The 20,659-nt window shown below is 31.1% G+C and overlaps 1 protein-coding gene across 3 annotated transcripts in view; it reads right to left on the bottom strand.

Annotated features, from left to right (window-relative positions):
* Nucleotides 1-1,886: 1,886 nt before the first annotated feature.
* Tdg (Thymine DNA glycosylase) overlaps nt 1,887-20,659 on the bottom strand; it is an 81,009-nt gene continuing 62,236 nt past the window's right edge. For all 3 annotated transcript variants that reach the window (XM_089174820.1, XM_015329276.2, XM_015329277.2), the window contains 3 exons: nt 17,215-17,364; nt 16,032-16,174; nt 1,887-15,905 (listed from right to left, as the gene is read on the bottom strand). In XM_089174820.1, the coding sequence (XP_089030946.1) occupies nt 13,863-15,905; nt 16,032-16,174; nt 17,215-17,364 (2,336 nt within the window). In that variant the 3' untranslated portion in view covers nt 1,887-13,862. The remainder of the gene's footprint in view (nt 15,906-16,031; nt 16,175-17,214; nt 17,365-20,659) is intronic.

The following is a 20,659-nucleotide window of genomic DNA, read 5'->3' as shown; positions in this document are numbered from 1 at the left end:
CATTGGCACGGATCATCATCAGGTATTGAAAAAGAAAAAATTAGAGATTTCAAAAGAAGTAAAAAAACGTACGCATCGATAGGTATGTTTTGGTTTTTATACATATATATATATATATATATATAGGTCGTTATCGAGATTTTTTTTTCTTTTTTTTTTTTTTTAAGTGGTCCTTTGAAAATTATATATAAATCCTGTGTTGTTTATTTTTTTTTTGAATAATCGCAAAACGTAAAATAAAATATAGTAGAAATATTATCATAGGTAATGCGAAGAAAACTACATAAAAAAGAAAAAGAGAGAAAAAGAAAACGAGAAAAGAAAATGCAGAGGAACGGTTCTCGTTATTTTTTAAATACAATTATAATAATATCTATATATATATATATATATATCAGCAGTAGAAATTTCATTACTCTTCCGTCTTCACTATGTTTGTTTGTTTGTTTACTTGCTTACTTGTTTGTTTGTCTGTTTATTTTATTTTTTTTTAGCTCTCTATTTGTCATTTTCTTATCTTTCGGCTTTGTAATATTATTTTTGGTGTCTTTGTTTGTTAATTCACTAGAACGCGTATATTGTGAAAACGTCGAGAAATATATCCTCGTAAGAAAGTAGTTGAATTTTTTGATACGTACTTTCTTTAGCGACACTGTACACTTTTGCTGTACATATATAAAGTAATAACTTAATGTAAGTAAAATTTGATAGAAATAAAATAATAATAATAATAATAATAATAACAACGTGAAAAAAAAATGATTAAATACAGATAATATCATGTAATAAATTCTTTCCTAACGATACTTTCATTTAATTTAATACGTTTGTTCGTTAGTTTTTCGTTCAAGACTCGATTTATCCTTTATTTATTTCTTTATTTTTATTTATTTATTTATTTATTTATTTATTTATTTATTTACTTTTATTTTTTTTTCTTTATTTATTTTTTGCTTTTGCTTTTTATGTAAAGAAAATCGAATTCGTTTAAATAGAATTCCGCGTTCATTGCACCGCACCGCACCGCACCGCATCACACCACCCACAACATGCAAATGAATGATCGTCGTTTCGCCATCTTGGACAATATGGCCGATATCATATGGCTGATCGATCTAACGCACACACCTATAAATACACCGTTTAAAATTAGAATTAGATAGAATAGTTAGAGAGAGATTTTGAAGCGATTAAAAAATATTTCGTAAGCCGTTTCCGGCCCAAGCTCTCTTCTTCTTCTTCTTCTTCTTCTTATTCTTCTTCGTCTTCTTCTTCATCTTCTTCTTCTTCGTCTTCCTCTTCATCATCATCATCATCATCATTATTATTATTATGATCATGATTAACATTATCATCGTCATCATCGTCGTTTCCATAAATATTTTTATTTCAATAGTAGAATTATTCATTTCTACTTTTTTCTCCATTCATTATCATCATTGTTATCATCATCATCATCATCATCATACGTTCAACAGCAAATTTTCACATTTTTTTTTTCAACTTATATATATATATACATGTATATATGTATGTATATATGTATATATATATATAATAAATATATACTTAATAAATAATATATATGTATTCCTTACCGATTCAATATACAACGAGTGTTTTATTTGATTAATTTTTAAAAGATTCAATTAATTAAATATGACGATGGCAGATTCCGATTAACCGGAAGTGAGATTTCTCTCTTGACTATATAATATGTATATATGTGTGTGTGTGTGTTTTTTTTTTCTGTGTATCTGTAATGTGTAAATGCATAATATAATATTAATAATATTTTTATTTCTATTATAAATCATGTTTGTCATTTTTTTTACTCTTCAATCCTTTTTTGTTTTTTTATATATATATATATATATATATATATATATATATATATATATATATATATAAATCGATGGATGACATCAACATTAATGACACTGATACTCAATTTAATTATTAATTTTGTACGTGTATAATAATATGCGTGTGTGTGTGTGTGTGTGTATGTCTGTTTATTATGTGTATGCTTGTGATCTTTGTCGTCTCTTGTTTATCAATGAATACTATAAAACACCTACATGTTTAATTATCATTATTATTATTATTAATTATATTATTATTAATATTAATTAATTATTAATTAATTATATTAACCTTACGTGATATTCACGTTATTTGAGGCCGATAGGACAAAAGAAACATCTATGATATAGACATCAGTTATTATATCAACGATTCTCTCTCATCTATACCCTGTGCATCATCTTAAATGTTTCGACACATTCTATATGTAGATTATTCGATTAATCGTGTATATGTTTGTATGTATATATGTATGTATGTGTTTATGTGTTGTTTTAGTTTATTATTATTATTATTATTATTATTATTTCTTGCTCGCTCTTATCTCGTTTATTTTCTTTTTAGCGCACTAAAAAGTGTATTATATATATATTTATAGTTTCTTTTATATCTATATATATATATAACGTTTACATATATACATATACATACGCACACACTTCTCTACACTTCTCTTTTCTTTTCGTCTTATTTGTATTGTTTTAATTTCTCTTTTTTTTTTCTTTCTTTCTTTAACATATATACTTCGCTAATTGTATGTATATATATATGTATGTATATATACTATGTATATGTATATATGTACAACCATGCCGTATGCAAAATTGTACAGCGTTGATTAGCGGATTTTATTTATTAGAAGTTATGCCAATTATAATTGTCATACGAACTTACACGAGAATTTTTATATATGTATATATATATATATATATATGTATATATACACACATATATATATATATATATCTATATGGAGATATCTAGTGACTTTTTTTCTCCATAAACAGGAAATGTTCTTCTCTTATCTAGTTTTATTTTTTCGCGTGTTCTGCATTCTTCTCATCGTCTTCTTCTTTCCCTCATTTTGTTTTTATTTTTTCTTATATAACTAATCATTTATTTACTTATTTACTTATTTATTCATTCATCCATTCATTTCATTTCATATCATTTCATATCATTTCATTTATTTATTTATTTATTTATTTATTTAATCAACGAAATTCGAGCGACGTTGACAATGTCTTTTCTTTTTTTTTCTTTTTTCTTGTTTTTTTTTTTTGTGTGTGTGTGTTATCTTTATCTTTAATCGTAAACTACAGTTATGTATTTAAATAACGGTAAACGACGTTGATCATTTCACAGCGGACATATTGTACTTCTAAAACGACGAATATTAAAGCGCAAGTCGCAACGAGAACGGTGATTGGCTGTTTGCATGTGCAAAGGTAGTTTTTTATCAATTTTTCTTTTTTTTTTTTTTCCTTTTCTTTGCTTGCGTGGGGGGGGGGAAAAACTGGGATCGAGGGGGATTCGGGGGGGCGGGAGAGGGTTGGGATGATTTTAGGGGGGTGAGCAAAGCGAAAGCATATTAGAAAGTTATTTTTTTTTTTTTGTATTTAGAATGTGAAAGAAAAAAAATCAAAAGAAAATAAGAAATGTGGTTGTTCTTCTTCTCTCTTTTTCTTTTTTTCTTGTTTTGTTGTTTTGGTTGGTTTTTTTAATGTCGTGTTTGTTTTGTTGTTGGTTGTAATTATTAGTATTATTATTAGTAGTATTATTATTATCATTATTATCATTAGCATTATTATTATTATTAATATTAATATTAATATTATTATTATTATTTAAATGTTTGACGTTAAAGTTTTTGTTTCTTTTTTAAAAAAAGAAATACCCGTTTATACGACACGTTGTTCCTCGATGTTATTGTTTGATAAAATTGATCACGTTATTCATCCTGTCGAACTAATTACGCGAGTCCTCCATTGTTTTTTTTTTTTGTATCTATCTTTCTCTGTTTTTTTTTTCATTTTCATTTTCATTTTCATTTTCACTTTCTTTGACTTTTTCTTCACCGCCAAATCTACTTATTTATTTATTTATTCATTCATTCATTTATTAATTTGAGCAGCTTAAAAAGAAAGCTTCCTTCCTTCCTTCCTTCTCGTTTTTAAATTAAAGTTAGGCACTATAGAATCTTTTTTTTTTTTTCTTTTTATATCAAATTCCTGCGAATCTCTTGTTTTTTTTTTTTTTTTTTTTTAATCGGATAATTAATTAATCTTTTATTTATTTAGCTGAAGAGATTTATTTAAAAAACGAACGCATATCTCCGTCCTTATTTTCTCCAGGGGTTTTTTTTTTTTAAGTGGTCGATTGGTATTGTTTCTCTTTCTGTATTTCTTTTGTTTTTTGGTTTGGTTAATTGGTTGCTTGTTTTTTTTTTTTTAATTTACCGAGATTAACACATTGACAGCCGGTCCCCGCAAAAACGCGGGTTTCTGAGACTTTCGCTTGAGCGCTGGCCCCGCAAAAACGCGGCTTTCTGAGTTTATCGTTTGAGCACCGGCCCCACAAAAACGCGGCTTTCTGAGTTTGTCGTTTGAGCACCGGCCCCACAAAAACGCGGCTTTCTAAGTTTGTCGTTTGAGCACCGGCCCAACGAAAACGCGGATTTCTGAGTTTGTCGTTTGAGCACCGGCCCCACAAAAACGCGAGTTTCTGAGTTTGTCGCTTGAGTAGCTGCCCCATGCTGATGTGGATTTTTTTTTTGCTGGTATGAGTGTGTCATACACATCGATTTGTATTTATTTGTCATGGTTACGCCGATCTTCATTTGTTATACCATTAAATGGCCGATACGTTGCCAATGCTCAGGCTTTAAATGTCTCTTAGGTCGCCCGCTGGCAATGTGTTAAGAAGTTAACTCGACGAGTTCATTAATTTTACCGATATAAAAATGACGACATAGTTGGCGAGATCGACGGAATAGTTAAATCAGGATTAGAAAAGAAAAGTAAAGAAAAGTAAAGTTAAGTGAAGAAAAATCAATAGAAGGTTACAAACAGCGACGAGCATAAATGGCGCGATTACAGTTTTGTTTTGTTTTCATTTACATTTTCATTTTCATTTTGGAACGTTGTTTTTTTTTTTTTTTTTTAATTACATTTTGTTCGATGTTTGAATCGATCAACGAAAATTAAAGTTATTTCATTATTATTATTATTATTATTATTATTATATTTTTATAATTCATTTAGAGATACTACTACTGCTAATAAGATTTGATACACAATTTAGGCAAATTTTGCGATATTTATTTTGTTAAATTTTCATTTTAATTTGTACGAAAAAAAAAAAACATATCCTCTTCCGATTGGAGGAGATAGAAATTTTGTGATCGTTGATTGAGCAAACGAACACAATGTGTGTTATTTTATATTTCAGGATCGTTCTTTTCTTTCTTTTTTGTTTTGTTTTGTTTTTGGTTTTGGTTTTCCTACATCCCTCACAAAAATCTCTCATTGTATTATTTCTTAAATCTTTCATTTTCTTTTGGTTCAGCTCTTTATATTTTTATTAACAATCATCATCATTATCATCATCATCATCATCATCATCATCATCATAGCGAAAGGGGATTACCGATCGCAACGCGTGGACAGATAATTAAAACGCCTTTGTTTTGATGTGTTTTTTTGTTGTTGTTGTTGCGAACTATCCAAAGCCTTTAAAAGTTTTCGATAGAAATAGATAAAAAGAACAAAAAATAGAAAAAGGAACAAAAAGAAATTGCGCAGAAGAAGATTTTGAATGAACAAATTTTATCATTTCCAAAAATAATTCCATATTTTCATAAAATTTCATTTTTATTTTCATCCATTAACTTGCTCCCTTCCTTCCTTCCATCCTTCCATCCTTTCATCGCAAAAATTTGCTTCAATATTTCTTTTACATACTTATGTATCTCAAATATCTGTTTTAAATGAAAAAAAAAACACAAAAAAAAAAACAAGTCACGTTAATATATTAGCAAATGGCATCGTTAATCCGTTTCTATCGAAACTTTGAGTTAAGGGATTCGATAATGAGGTGGGGAGAGTGGTGTCGAGTGGTGGTGGTAGTGGTAGCTGTGGTGGGAGAAGATTGGTAGGAAAAAGAAGGGAAGGAGTGTGGGGGGGGGAAGGTTTGAAGTTAAGGTTAGGGTTAGTTATCCAGCCTCTCTTGAATTCGCATTAAAACTCTGTCGAGGGGGGCATTTGTTCCGTGGCTAACCAGCTGTGCGTTCAAGTACGCGCTTTGATTTTTTTTTTATTTATTTATTTATTTAAGTTTTTTTTTTTTTATTATTATTATCATTATTATTATTATTTTTCTGTAATGTTTGTTTGCTTGTTTCGACGCAGAAAGTAATTTTTCTTTGTTTGCCATATTTTTTTCTTTTTTTTTTTTTTTTAAAGTGTATTATTTTTTTTTTCTTATAAATGCGTCTTCTCTCCTAGATAAATATAACACCACACCTAGGGATATAATAGATCATTTTCTCTGTAAAATCATAATGTTATATATTTTCCATTTACGCGGGGAGAATAATAATTGTTCGTCGTGCTGTTATTATCATTAGTTTCATTTTTTTTTTTTGGCTTTTATAAGTGTATATTTGTATGCATGTATGCATGTATGTATGTATGTGTGTGTGTGTGTTCTTTATCATTTTCGTTTTTCCTCTTTCTCTCTCTCTCTCTCTCTCTCTCTCTCTCTCTCTCTCTCTCTCTCTCTCTCTGTTAATCATCTTTGAGCGCCGAGGTATCTTTCAGAAAGCGATTGATCAATCCTTCCGGCAATAAAATACGCGTGTGACACATCCATAATAATAATAATAATAATAATATATAATATTTAAAAAATTCACATAGTTCTTTCTTTTTCTTTTTTTTTTTTTTTTTTTTTTTTGTAAAATACTACATTTACTTTCATTTAAGACCTTTTCTCAGATTAGTACACACTGATGATAGGATTTTTGTTGTTCCTTATCTTTTTTTTTTTTTAGACAACTCTGACGAGAATACTACATATTTGTTATAAGTAGTACTTCCACTACACTTTTTCATATTTTTTTTTTTTTTTTAATATTTAGCATGTAGAACAACTCTTTTTTTTCTTTCAGTTTTGTTTGTTTTGTTTTTGTCACGTTTTTTTCTTAGGTAATCCATTATTTTGTCAGTTGAAATATGTGATACGCAAGATGGGGAGGATGATCATAAGTCGTCCTAAGGTAGATCAATGGTAAAGTTCATAGACAATTTTATATTCATCAATTACACGTTGTTTCGTTTCTCTTATGTAAAAGCTTTTTCGTTGAATAGAATTAATCTAAAAAAAAAAAAAAGTGCAATTGAAAGTCATTTAAGAGAGCTTTTTTTCATCTCTGATCAACCTAGGGATGTGATTTTTATTCCATCTTGCGTATATATATATATATATTCATCGATACAATTGTTTCACGATATTTCATGGCACCGAACAACACAGTGCTGCTGCAGTTTGATGCAGCTTTTTTTTTTTTTTATTTCTTCCCGTCTTTCTTTAGTTTCTCCATGAATTTATTCAAATTTCCCATTACCCTCAATTTGGTAATCAATCATCGTTGTTTAATCCAACGTTTATCTTTTAATCACAATTTCGTGAAGTGTTAATAATTATGGCAAACGGCATGGAGGAGGAGGAGAAGGAGGAGGAGAAGGAGGAGGAGAAGGAGGAGGAGGAGAAAAGCGCACAAACATTCTCGTTTGTTTCTTTTTTTTCCTTATTTCTTTGTTGTTGTTGTTAATCATATACCCATAGTTCGAGTAATTGTAACCCTTTGACTGCTAAAAGCGTATATATACGCTCTCACAAATTCATCAATATAATACTCGAAAAAGCGTATATATACGCTCTCACAAATCCATCAATATACTCAAAAGACGTAAATATACGTCCTCTGTATTTATTATAACACCTTTATATATTGCTGTTTTACCGATTAATTTAACATGGAATTTATTGTGATATGTAACATAGCAACTGTAAATTACTTAAGAAACCAAAATTCATATTTTTATTTTATTTGCCATTATTATTTGTTTTGGTCAGAGTATTCAATGGAAAAAAAAGTCGCAACACAGCGACTGACATGCGAAAATTAGCGCCGTTCATATTAATAGATTGATTTTCAAGAACGTATCGCAGTCAAAGGGTTAACTAACGTAAAATGATTTCATAAATGTCGAAAATATAATTCAACCCTTTCGCTATGGGCGTAGTATTTCCGCTAAACGTCGCCAAAATGTGCCATGGTGTTTGAGTAAAATCGACAATGGCCGCATCTATTATGCTTCACCCGCAACCCGAGTTAGTTGGTTTGACGATGTTTATTGAAAAAAAAAAAAAAACCAAAAACAAACTCTACAAATTAAAATATTTATAACATTGAAACATATTAACTTAATCGTTCGTCATATTATGTATTAAACAATGTACAATGCGCAGTATTTTATGCATAGCGACTATAGTCGCCCGTAGTATGTGACTGGCATTTTATATAGAACGTCTTCAATCGCCCATAGTACACGTTAGTAGTGGTCATTTTATGGAGAGCGACTATAGTCGCTCGTAGTAGCGAAAGGGTTAATTACTTTCCGAGAACGTTCATACGCTTTAATCGTATTAGAAAGAATATAAAACAACCTAAACGTGTATCTCTCGTTGAAGTATTAATGATTCTTCATCATCTTCATCATCATCATTCTTTTTTTTCTTCTCCTCTTTCATGTCTCTAATCAACAACAATATCGAACGAAATAACTATTATACAAAAGAAAAAGAAAAAGAAAAAAAAAAGGAAAAAAATTATTTCAAAGCTACTTATACCGATAATGCGTGCAATTAAAAAAAAAAAAATATATATATATATATATCTATATACATATACGTATATATGTGCGTATATGAGTTACGACATACGCATCATATACGCACATATATACAACCATGTATTATTATGAAGAAATATTATTAATGACACGTGTACAATTCATTGTATATTCATGGTATACTGCATGCGATATAGTTAGTTTGTTCATTAATTAATTAATTAATTCAATCAATCAAACAATTATTATAGAGCAGTGATAACAACGATAACAATTAACAACAACAATATATATATATATTGTTCGCGAATTATTTGCAACGCGAATTAGAGAGAGAAATGATTTGATAAGATAAAAAACAAAAAGAAAAAACAGTTCGACCGGCAACGTATATAAATATTCACTTTTATGATACTCTCCTCTTCTTTTTTTTTTTCTAAGGTTGGACAATTTTTCGCACAACATAACACGTAACATTTTGTGCTGTGCTTTCAAAATCAAATAGCTTTTTACCTATGTAAATGTATACGTTTGTTTGTGTCTATGTGTTTTCGTGGAATACGTGTTATGTGTGTGCGTGTATCTATGTATGTATGTATGTATGTGCGCGCCTGCGTATGTGTATATATAATATGATATAGGAAAAAAAAAAATCTTCTTTCGTCGACTTTGTACACGCAGGCCGCTCAAATTCGCTTGCAGTTTCCACGATCCAATTACAACGACCCTGCATATTTTTCCTGAATTTTTATAAATAAATAAATATATATATACATATAAATATATATGTATATATGTATATTTATGTATAATATACATTATGTGTGTATATATATATATATATATATATATATAAATACGTATACATACAGGTTGATCGTCAAATGTACCTAAGTGATATTCAAAATCAATTAAATCCTTTTTTCGTAAGAATTTTTCAGACTACATTTAGACTTATTATTTGTTTTATTTTTAAAAATAAAAATAAAAAAAAATCAATTGGTCTAAATAGTAATCTTGATTAAATACAAAAAAAAAAAAACAAAAAAACTAAACAAAAGAGAATAATTGGTTTATTATGGTATTCTATATATGGTATTTATATATGGTATTCTGTTTAGAAAATTGGTAACACCTATCCTGTATATACGTATATATATATATTTATGTACACACATATATATATATATTTCTTTTGTATTGTTGTTGAAAGTTTTAATATCGAAACACGTGTCGGTAAGAAGAGTGTCTTTATGTCTCCTAGAATATACATCCATCTTGAATTTTACGTGTACATACATACTATCTATATGCAATATTGTTTGTTTGGCATTATTCTTTCTTTCTTTCTTTCTTTCTTTCTTTGTTTTTTTTTTTCTAATGACATATCTTTTGTATAAAATATATTTAAGAAATTATTTTGCGATTAATTATAATTTAACGTTGACGAGATATTTTTTGTTTTTTTTTTTTTGTGTGTTCTTCTTCTTCTTCTTATTATTATTATTATTGATTTAGTTGTTAATAATTAACCAATGTTAAATATATCGAGAAATGTTTATGCATGTATATAACGTAAAATAATATATGGCGGCCATTTTGAATCGTTCATTCAGTTTGGCGACGACGACAACGTAATAACACATGGATCATTCAAATAGACATCGAAATGTTTCTTAATACATTAATCATCGATTATTAATATTATTAATATTATTATTATTATTAATATTCTTATTATTATTATTATTATTAATATTATAGATTATTATTATTATTATTACTATTATTACTATTTATTATTATTATCATTAATATTATTATCATAATCATTATTATTATTATTATTATAATAATCATCATCATCATCATCATTATTATTATTATTATTACTTTGTCACGTGTAATTTACGGAGAGAGACACTCTCCTCCGTGTGTATGTGTGTGTATATGTGTGTGTGTATCTGAGTGTTATTTAACGTACTTAATTTTCGATCAAGGTCAATTCACGTGAATACGATTGACACCGTAATTGATATACCTAATATACATATTTGTTTGAAACTGGCGTCGGCACAAAATTAGCTGCTTTCAATTCACACAATTTTAAATCTGTTTCATTCATTTCAGAGAGTTTCTTAATTTTTATTTTTTTTTTTTTTTTTTTTATTTTTTCCTCCTCCTCTTCTTCTTCTTTTTCTTTTTCTTCTTCATGTTATTCTCTCTCTTTTTTTTTTTCAGAAAAAAAAAAAAAAATCATAGAGAAACATTTGCGATTTGATTTATTCGAAAAAAAAAAAAAAAAGAAAACTAAAAAGCTTATTTGCCTCAAATAAGCTGTTGTTTGCATTCGTTAATAATGGTACTACTTAAAGTGTACTGACGATGTACAAAAATGTAAAAGAAGATATCAAATTTAGGAAATACATATTCAAGATACATATACACGTGTATATATAAATATATATATGTGTATACAATATTTCTACAACATGGGTTACAAGACATTTTTCAGATAATTTGGATAGCAAAATCAAATTGTTCTTATTTCCAAACTTTTTCTAACTAAACTTTTCTTTCAGATCAGTTTTGTAATATACTGCAAGACCAAAAGCTTTTGAACGACCATCTATTGAAACAAAATAAAAAGAGAAAGATAATTGAATTTATAAAAATTCGTTTAGGAACTAACTTTTGTCTTATCTACAAAAAAAATCTTTGATAGCCATCTTGTATTACATATGTGAATACATATATATAAACATTTGAAATTAATTTTTTTTTTCGTTTTTTTTCTTCTTAAGGAGAAATTAGAGATAGAGACAGAGATAGAGATAGATAGTAAATGGATAGATTAAATAGAAAATTTGGTGTTATGTATATGTATATGTATATGTATATGTAGAAAATGATATGTGTGTGTGTGTGTGTGTGTATGTGACAGAGAGATAGAAATAATCGCATAGTTTACTTATGTACGAATTCGATCGAACGTTTGAAAAAATATACTTGTCAAACGAAATGAAACTTAAATCATAAAAGATTAGATTTTGTTTTTTTTTTTTACTTTTTAACTACCAATTCCTCCTGCTGTTTCCATATATAACACGATTCATATATGTATATATATTATATACAACAGCACCTATTGTGAATTCTTGTTTTTTACTTACTTACTTACTTTCTTTCTTTCTTTCTTTCTTTTTTTTTTCATTATTATTTTCATTTTATATTTCTCCTATCTATCTCATTTTATCTCATATTCTTCTTTCTTTCCTCTTCGTTATAAAAAAACACTCTCTTTTTACAAAACATATACATATATGTATGTATGTATGTATGTATGTATGTATGTATATTTATCAATTACATTAGAACAAAACTCATTAATATGTAATTGATAATTTAAAACAAAGAACGAAAAAAAAAGAAAGGTCCGACAACTTATTGCAATTATTATTAATATTATTATTATTATTATTATTATTATTATTATTATTAAATTGATCGACTAATCTAATCTTATCTATTTTTAAATCTAATTTTTTCAAATATAAAGCTAGCCGATATATTGCAACAAGTATTAAAGAAAAAGAAAGAAAGAAAAGATGAGATAGTGAGATGTTGTTTTCCACAAATAACAAATATATAACAAAATTATTATTATTATTATTATTATCATTATTACTAAATCATCATTATCATTATTATCGTAATTATAATAATAATCATCATCATCATTATCATCATTATCATTATCATTATTATTTATGTTTGTCGTCATCATTTGATAATTGTCATCTCATAATCGTCATCATTATCATTATAGTCATTATAATTGTGATCATTAGATTAGTATCATCATCATCATCATCATCATTATCATTATCATTATCATCAGCACTATCATCAGCACTATCATCATTATTTTTTTTTTATGCTCAATCGTTTATTATAAATCATATTCAATCATATTCATTCATAGTCATAATTTAAATAATTCTTTATTAGCCGCCATATTATATCGTCGCTGTTCCTAGCACTAATTATCAACGTCGTTGATTTCTTTTTAAAAGAGGACACACTATATATGCTTTTTCAATAGTCCATCATCGCGCTCATTCGTGGCCGACATTTTAAAAACCGAGCATTTTTCTTTTCATTTTCCTGGACTGCGCGCACTTTCATTTTAATGACGCCATTTTTTCGTTTAGGTTTTTTTTCTTGTTGTTTTTTTTTTTTCTTGTGTTTTTCACATTGTATTTTTATTTGTTTATTTGTTTTTGTTGTATTATTTCTCTTATATTTTCTCGTGTAATCGAATGTAATATTATGTAATGGAAGTTGCGAAAAGAGAAAGAGAGAGAGAGAGAGAGAGAGAAAGAAAAAGAGAGGAAGAGAAAGAGAGAAAGAAAGTAAGAAAGAAAAATATTTTGAGAAGAAAGAAGAGTCAAAGATACGGGGATATGAAAACAATCAAATGAACTGTGTAATGCGCGTATGGGGTTTTAGGATATTGGATTATATAGGAATTGGATTTAGAAATTTGTGTCTTTAGTTATTATAGAAATGAAAATTCTAATTCTAATGTAATTGGGATAAAATGATATTCGGTAGTGCTGTAGAAAGAAAGATAAAAAAAAAAAAATAAGAAAAATAAAAAAAAACAAAAGGAAAGAAAAACTAAATCATAACATTTGGTTTATGGGAACATTGCGTATGTTAATTAGGAAACATGCTGTTCCATTTCAATAAATCGATCTATGAAAAAGATGACAATAGTCAGTAGGATAAGAACGTCGATCCAATAGGCGAGGGTTGTTAAATAGAGGTCTTCTTATGCAAGTATGCAATGTTATGCATGATGTGACTCATATTAGAAAGAGAAAGATTGATAGATATAGATAGAATAGGAAGAGAGAATGAGAGAGAATAAGAGAGAGAAAGAGAGAGAGAGAGAGAGAGATAGAAAGAGACGGCAATGCCGACGAATTCTAAACGTGTAAAAATACGTAGAAAAGATAATATCGATACGCGATGAGGCGATCATCATCATCATCAATAGCTTTACATCGATTATCATACAGCGTCGTAGGTTAGGTCAACTGGTGGCCTATGATGCGACGGGAGATAAGGTGGCGAAGTGGCGGTAGCAGGCATGGCGCTACCCGCGCCGGCATACCCAGGATAATTTGCGCTGGGCGCGTGAATGCCCGCTGGTGGCGCCGCATAGGTATCAAAGGTACTCGGGTACGTACCGTTGTACGGATAAGGATTATGTAGCATTCCACCCATGCCACTCATACCGCTCATCCCGTAAGTACGTTGCATCAGGCTTGACTCGAGGCCACTGAAGAGATAGCCGTTAGTCGAGCCCATTGGTACGGCATAATGAGGTCCAGGTATAATATTTGGGTAAGAGTTTGCGGGATGAGCGTGACCCATGCTAGGTGAACAGTTGCTCGATGCTAGATTCTCGACCGTGTACGATTTACTGTGTTGCTGCTGCTGCTGTTGTTGTTGTTGTTGCTGTTGTTGTTGTTGTTGTTGTTGCTGCTGCTGCTGTTGCTGCTGCTGCTGCTGTTGTTGTTGTTGTTGCTGCTGCTGCTGTTGTTGTTGTTGTTGTTGTTGTTGTTGTTGCTGCTGCTGTTGCTGAGATTCCGCTTGATGTCGACTATTCATACCATATAGACCACCGTAACCGTCTCCAGGCGAATGATGTAACGAGCCTGGATATAAACCATTACCAGGTGGTAAAGGTGGACTGTAATTTGACATACCGCCTACGGGCATACCACCAAAACCTGGTAAATAGGATGACTGATGATGACCGTCCATTTTCTCAACGAGCGAATCGTCCGACATATTTGGATGCGAGTGTTGAAGACGCTGACTTCCACCGTCGGCTATACTTGGTATCTGATCTACCAAAGATTCAAGATCGCTCAGACTTTTTGATGACATGTCTTGTCCCGTGTTCCGTTTCATTCCGTATTGCTCGTGCGGATGATGATGAGGTGACATCGAAGAATGAGTCGGAGTGTGCGAATGGGTATGCGGCGGTGTCTGATGGGAGTGATGGGATTGTTCATCACACTGGCTCAGAGGCGTCGACGTTGTTTGATGCGGATTGTGAGGATCCGGTGTTTGATCGTGATAACCCATGTAGCTCGTATATCCACTGTGCGATGGTGTTCCTGGACTACCATGATGACTCGGATTATCACCGTTACCAGATGCGTTGTATTGTCGATGATCGTTCCCCATATTTTGTTGGGACATACTTGTCGGTGGCTCGAAATCCGGATGATCCACGCTCGGCGACGTTAACGGGGATGGTTCTAAATTATTTTCCGACGAAATTGCGGTATTTATCTCTGAGGACAGATCAGAATGTGTGAAAGAAAGGGTCATAGATTTAGGACTTTGGCTGTAATGTTGCAAATGTACAGGACTTTGTTTCGAGCTCATGTTATAGGGCGTGTCATTCATACCCTGCCCAAAGAAACCGGTATCGTTCATTTGTGGTTGCGCGTACGGTGCCATATGACCGAAAGGTTTCGGAGGTGACATCATTGGCGGTGAAAAACAATTAGGTACGCCATTGTTATAAGGATTACTCAAATGATTCATAACTTGATGCTGCTGCTGTTGGTGCTGTTCCCTTTCTCTATTTTCTCGTTCCTGTTGTTTCTGTTGTTGATGGATTTTCTTCGGCCGTCCTCGACGTTTCTTAATTACTTCCCCATTGGCATCTAATTTTTCCGGATCCGGAGGCGGTTGATCTTCCGGATTTTTTATTTTTTTAGGTCTGCCCCGTTTCTTTTTACCCGGTATCAAACCTGATTCTTGTTTTATAGAATTACCATTCATTTCTGCCATCTTTATATCACCGTCGTGTGTCAAATCATCCGAGTAGATTTGCTTCTTATCCTCGATCGCGTCTTGCTCTTTCTTCTTAAGTTTCGAATCGGCAAAAACAATGTCTGACTCATCCAAATGCGCGATCGTACCGTTCAAGTAATCACGGAATTTCTTAAGAGCTGCGTAATATGGCACCTTGTCAGCTGCTCGTGGTAATTGTGCACATCTCGCGCTGCTCGATGGCATAACCCACATGTACTGCAATATATTGTACAAAATATTGTAACATATTTGTAATACACATTTTAATGAAATAATAATCCGATATAAGAAGAAAAAAAGAAGAAAAAAAAAATCAAAATATAAGAAACAAACAATCCTTACCGTATTTGTACCGTCAACAAGGTTCGGTTGTCTACCAAATCCGAATTCTTTCTTTCCCGAAAAGACTTCGTAAATCAATTTCCCGTTGAACACGGCGATTTTTGGTTTGTATTTTTGCAACTTCTCTAACAAGATATGACTACCTGTTGAAAAGAAAAAAGAAAAATGGTTATTGAACAAAAAACTGGCTTCAGCATCCAAAATGTTTTCAATTCGATCAGATAACACACGACATATTGTGTACCCTTACTCCATTAGTATACAGAAGTTTTCATCGTTTAAAATCAATACGTTTACTAGTGCCAATTAATATTCCACTTTCTATATATATAGAATATATATATATATATATACAATGCATGTATGTGTGTGTGTGTGTGGAATTAGCTTCGGTAAACTACCTACATTAGGATCAGTAATTTATCAATTATGTTCAATGCAGAGTGAATAATCCAAAATCATTCAATTTACACCAGGGTACATTGCAACCTATCAACGGGATTGGTTAATGAAATATCTTCTCGTATGACGATCGTTCTTTGATTCAACTATTATAGTTGATGATTCTTTCTTCTGTATAAAAATATTTATTTCTTGCACTATCATTGGATTATTGTTTCAAATACAGGGGATGATATAATTTCAGTATAACTCAATAGAAAATGATTAAATAAAATAAGAAAACAATTTTGATATAACACATTTTTTCATTTGTATCATCGTCGTTTATTTTTATAAAGATCGACTTTTTGAAATTGTTGTGAAAAATTGAATCTGATTCAATTTAAATAATTTTTTTTTTATAAGAGAAAATATTGCACAAAGTTGGTAATCTGAGTAATAAATCGACTAAGATTTGACCGCTTAAACGTTTGCATTTGAACTGTTCGAAAATAACGTTTCTACAAAATGACAAATTCAGGAAGAAAATAAATGACTGTAAAAATGTTTCCTAGCAAGTCATCTTTCTTACTTTATAACGGATATAACCTTGAAGGGCCCCAGGGCGTAACAAATTTGATGGGGCCTCATTAAAACAATCAAATTATGTAAAAGTGTATGCATGTGCTTTCTCGCTCGAACAATTCAATGCACTTTACTTTAAAATTCGATTAAAGTAAGAAACATTATTTAAAAACTTTGAATGTGTGTATGAATTTAATAAATGTTAATGTTAACTAACCTTCTTTAATTTCTTTTCTCGTTAGATCTGCGCTTCCTTTAGTGGCACGTGCCACCATGTTCGTGAAGCCAATACCGAGTCGTAATAATTTGTAGTCATCGTCGGCGGTCAATGGTTCAGGCGTTAGTCCACTAAGGTGTAAACACTTCCCTGTAAAAAGGTGGGAAAAAAAGAAAACGTGATAAAATAACAAAGGTTTATTTTTATAGCTATTGTATTTTAAAACCACCGCGCGCCACACTCTCGTTGCCATTCTCTCTCTCACTCTCTCTTTCTTTCTCTCTCTCTCTCTCATCCCTCCACAATCTATTTTACGAGAATGGTATCTATTAATATCAATCAAAGAACGATTAAAAATCCATTTACATATTATCAAGATACACGCATGATCCCCCCCTTTTTTATATTAATAATACTAATAATAATAATAATAATAGCTTCCCGATTAAACGATACACTTCATGTTAACTATGAAGGGTAGAGGTAAGGAGTAACATTCTTTGTATATAATGGACTAGAAGATCCTAGATGATAAAAACCACGAAAAAAAATTGAATTGATACTAAGGACAATATATCTTGAATTTATTTCGCGTTAGTTCTACGATCTCCTAAAAGGAGAGTGTGATTCGTCATAGGACATGGTGTCTTGGTTGATCAGTTCGGTGGCCATAAAGTAGACATGGCTTCTTTTCTATTTCTTTCTATCTCAGAACTGTCCGGTAATCCTCGGTTTTTTCTACAACTCCCTTAGACTTTTTTCGGTAATTTTCGGTTATTTTCGATTTTTAATAATAATAATAATAATAATAATAATAATAATAATAATAACAATAACAGCTTTCCGATTGAACGATGCAATTCATTTCAACTTAAACCAAAATGAAGATGGACCCTAATAACCACACATACAAAAAAATGGAATTGATCACAAATTGATTATGTCTACAACTTCGTCGGCTTTTTTCGGTAATTTTCGATAATTTTCGCTTTTGATCTCTTACTATTTCCTTATTTATTTTTTTGATAAAATAGCCAACAATAACGAGAACTATAAGGACGAAAACGAAGACGAAGACAAAGAGGACGACGACGACGATGGCGATAACGACTACGACTACGACGACGACCTACTGCAAGCTTATATAGCACGACCTTGGAAAACTTCGAAACAAAGTTGAACGCTCGTCCGTGACCGTTATACTATACACTTTCGAACGCAACATGTGCACTTTTCAAGTTAGGAAGGAAGTAAGACAGAAAATAAAAGAAAAGAAGAAAGGAAGAAGGGAGGAAAAGGTCGTTTTTACGATCTTTCTTTTTAAATGGTATTAGATACACTGTTCTTTTTGAACAATACAAAAAAAAAAAGGGACAAAACAAACGAAGAAAGTAGGAATGAAAAAATGTAACCTTGATCATATTACAAAATTCCTCGTAAATTCCTAACCTTGAATAGAATACTTTTACAACTTGTGGGGGAGGGAAATGAAACATTGAGAAAAAAGAATCGAACAACTAGCTTTTAAAAAATCATTTCGTAACTTTTCTCACCCTTACCTCTTCCTCTCTCTTCCTCCCTCTTCCTATCAACCTACACAAGATTTAAAAAAAAACAAAAAGAAAAATTGGCGATCATTGTTAGGAAAGTTCATTGGAACATAAAATCCCGCCACTTCATTATTCCGAAACGCAACTCTAACTTGACTTAAACTTAAACTGCAAAAAAAATGTCCTCCTTCTTCTTCTTCTTCCTCTTCCTCATCCTCTTTTTTCTTTTCTTACCGAAAGTTTCAAACGATCGTTAAGTTATTCTTCCTCCCTCTCTCACTCTCTCTCTCTCTCTCTCTCTCGTTATCCTTCCAACACTTATTTCTTGTTTTGAGCTTTTGAACAAAAGAAAAAAAAAAAGAAAAAAGAAGGGGTAGTCTGTCTGTCAGAAATACAATTATTGGGAATCAATCCTTTCAGTGGTGTATTTTTCTCTTAATCGATAAAATAGGATAGAGATTATCTTTTAAGAAATGTTAAACGAATTAAATGGCGACCTACATGTTTTTTTTTTTAGTAACGTTTTTACATCGAATCCTGTACGTAGGTATAAAACGAATGAACGAATGAACGAACGAACGAATGAACGAACGAACGAACGAACGAACGAACGAACGTAGGTCGTAGATGAGGGGATGAAACGCAGAGGAGGAAGAGAAGGAAGGTAGAGGTAGAGGAGGAGGAGGAGGAGGAGAAGGGTCTAGTAGAGAGGAGAAAGAGCAAGAGGAGGAGGAGGAAGAGGAGAGAGAGAGAGAGAGAGAGAGAGAGCAGGTGAAAATCGATGAGAGAGGAGACGAGAGGAGAGTAGAGCGTGAAAAGCGCGGACCGCGCCTGAAAAATCAATTTTCAACATTTTTTTCTTTTTCTTTTTCTTTTTTTATGTTACTTCGATGATCATGCTGGGACATACTTCATTTGCAATATCTGTATAAATAGTAGAGATAGTAAGAGTAAGAAGACTTTTCGAATTAAGATATTTAAGATCATAAATCTGGATCTGGAATGAGAACCACGTAGCTGTACACGATGGTTCTTAATTTTTAGTAGTAATTATAAATATAATCAGGTTTATAACTAGATTACAGAAGAATTCAATTGAGCTAACATTCCAATTGTAATCTTTTTTTCTTTCTTAATTTTGATTTATATGATCACCTTCCGTGTTCATCGTTCCGTGTTCCTTACGTTTTTTAAAAACAAATTGGCAAATGAATGAAACGTCTTTGAGAAAGATTCATTGAGAGATTATTTCAACAAAAAATTATCTAAATATATTTTACGTTAGTATCCCAAAAAAAATTATTTAATCCATGCAGAATTTGTTCCAAATGATTTAAGAAGAGAACCCCCCGCCCCTCTCCCCTTCCCCTCTCTTCCCCCGCTGCCTCTTCTCAACAGCTTTTTTGTCTCATATATCACTTAAACATACACGCGCACATACACAGATGCATAGATTATTTGTTTTATTATGCATCATCACGAAAAAATGAAAATTAGCTATAAATCGATGACGACGAACAATGAATGACGATAAAACAATGACGGATGATTTTTTTTTCTTGCTAAAAAAAAAAAAAAAAAAATAAATCTGGCCTAGAGGTAAAACATCTAGTAAGAGAAAATCTGGAAAAGTTGGTGTTTCAGGGTTGGTATGATGGGTGAGAGGAAAGGGGAAGGGGAAGGGGAAGGGGAAGGTGGTACGTAGGAGATCCTAGAAGCACAGGGAAACGTGCACGCTATCGAGCGAATAGACGTGCGACATTTTCCTCTCCTCTTCCCTACCCCTCCCCTCTCCTTTCCACTCCTCATAGCGTCGGTACCTTCCCGAAGGTTCTTCTTCTTCTTCTTCTTCCCAACTCTATCTCTCCATCCTCTACCTTTCCATCCTCTTCTCT

The sequence above is a fragment of the Polistes dominula genome, unplaced genomic scaffold, assembly GCF_049000335.1.
Source record: "Polistes dominula isolate Pdom_NZ unplaced genomic scaffold, Pdom_raw_medaka contig_16, whole genome shotgun sequence".
Taxonomy (NCBI): Eukaryota; Metazoa; Arthropoda; class Insecta; order Hymenoptera; family Vespidae; genus Polistes; species Polistes dominula.
Note: the sequence above shows the minus strand (reverse complement) of the source record. Positions and strands in the feature narration are given on the sequence as shown.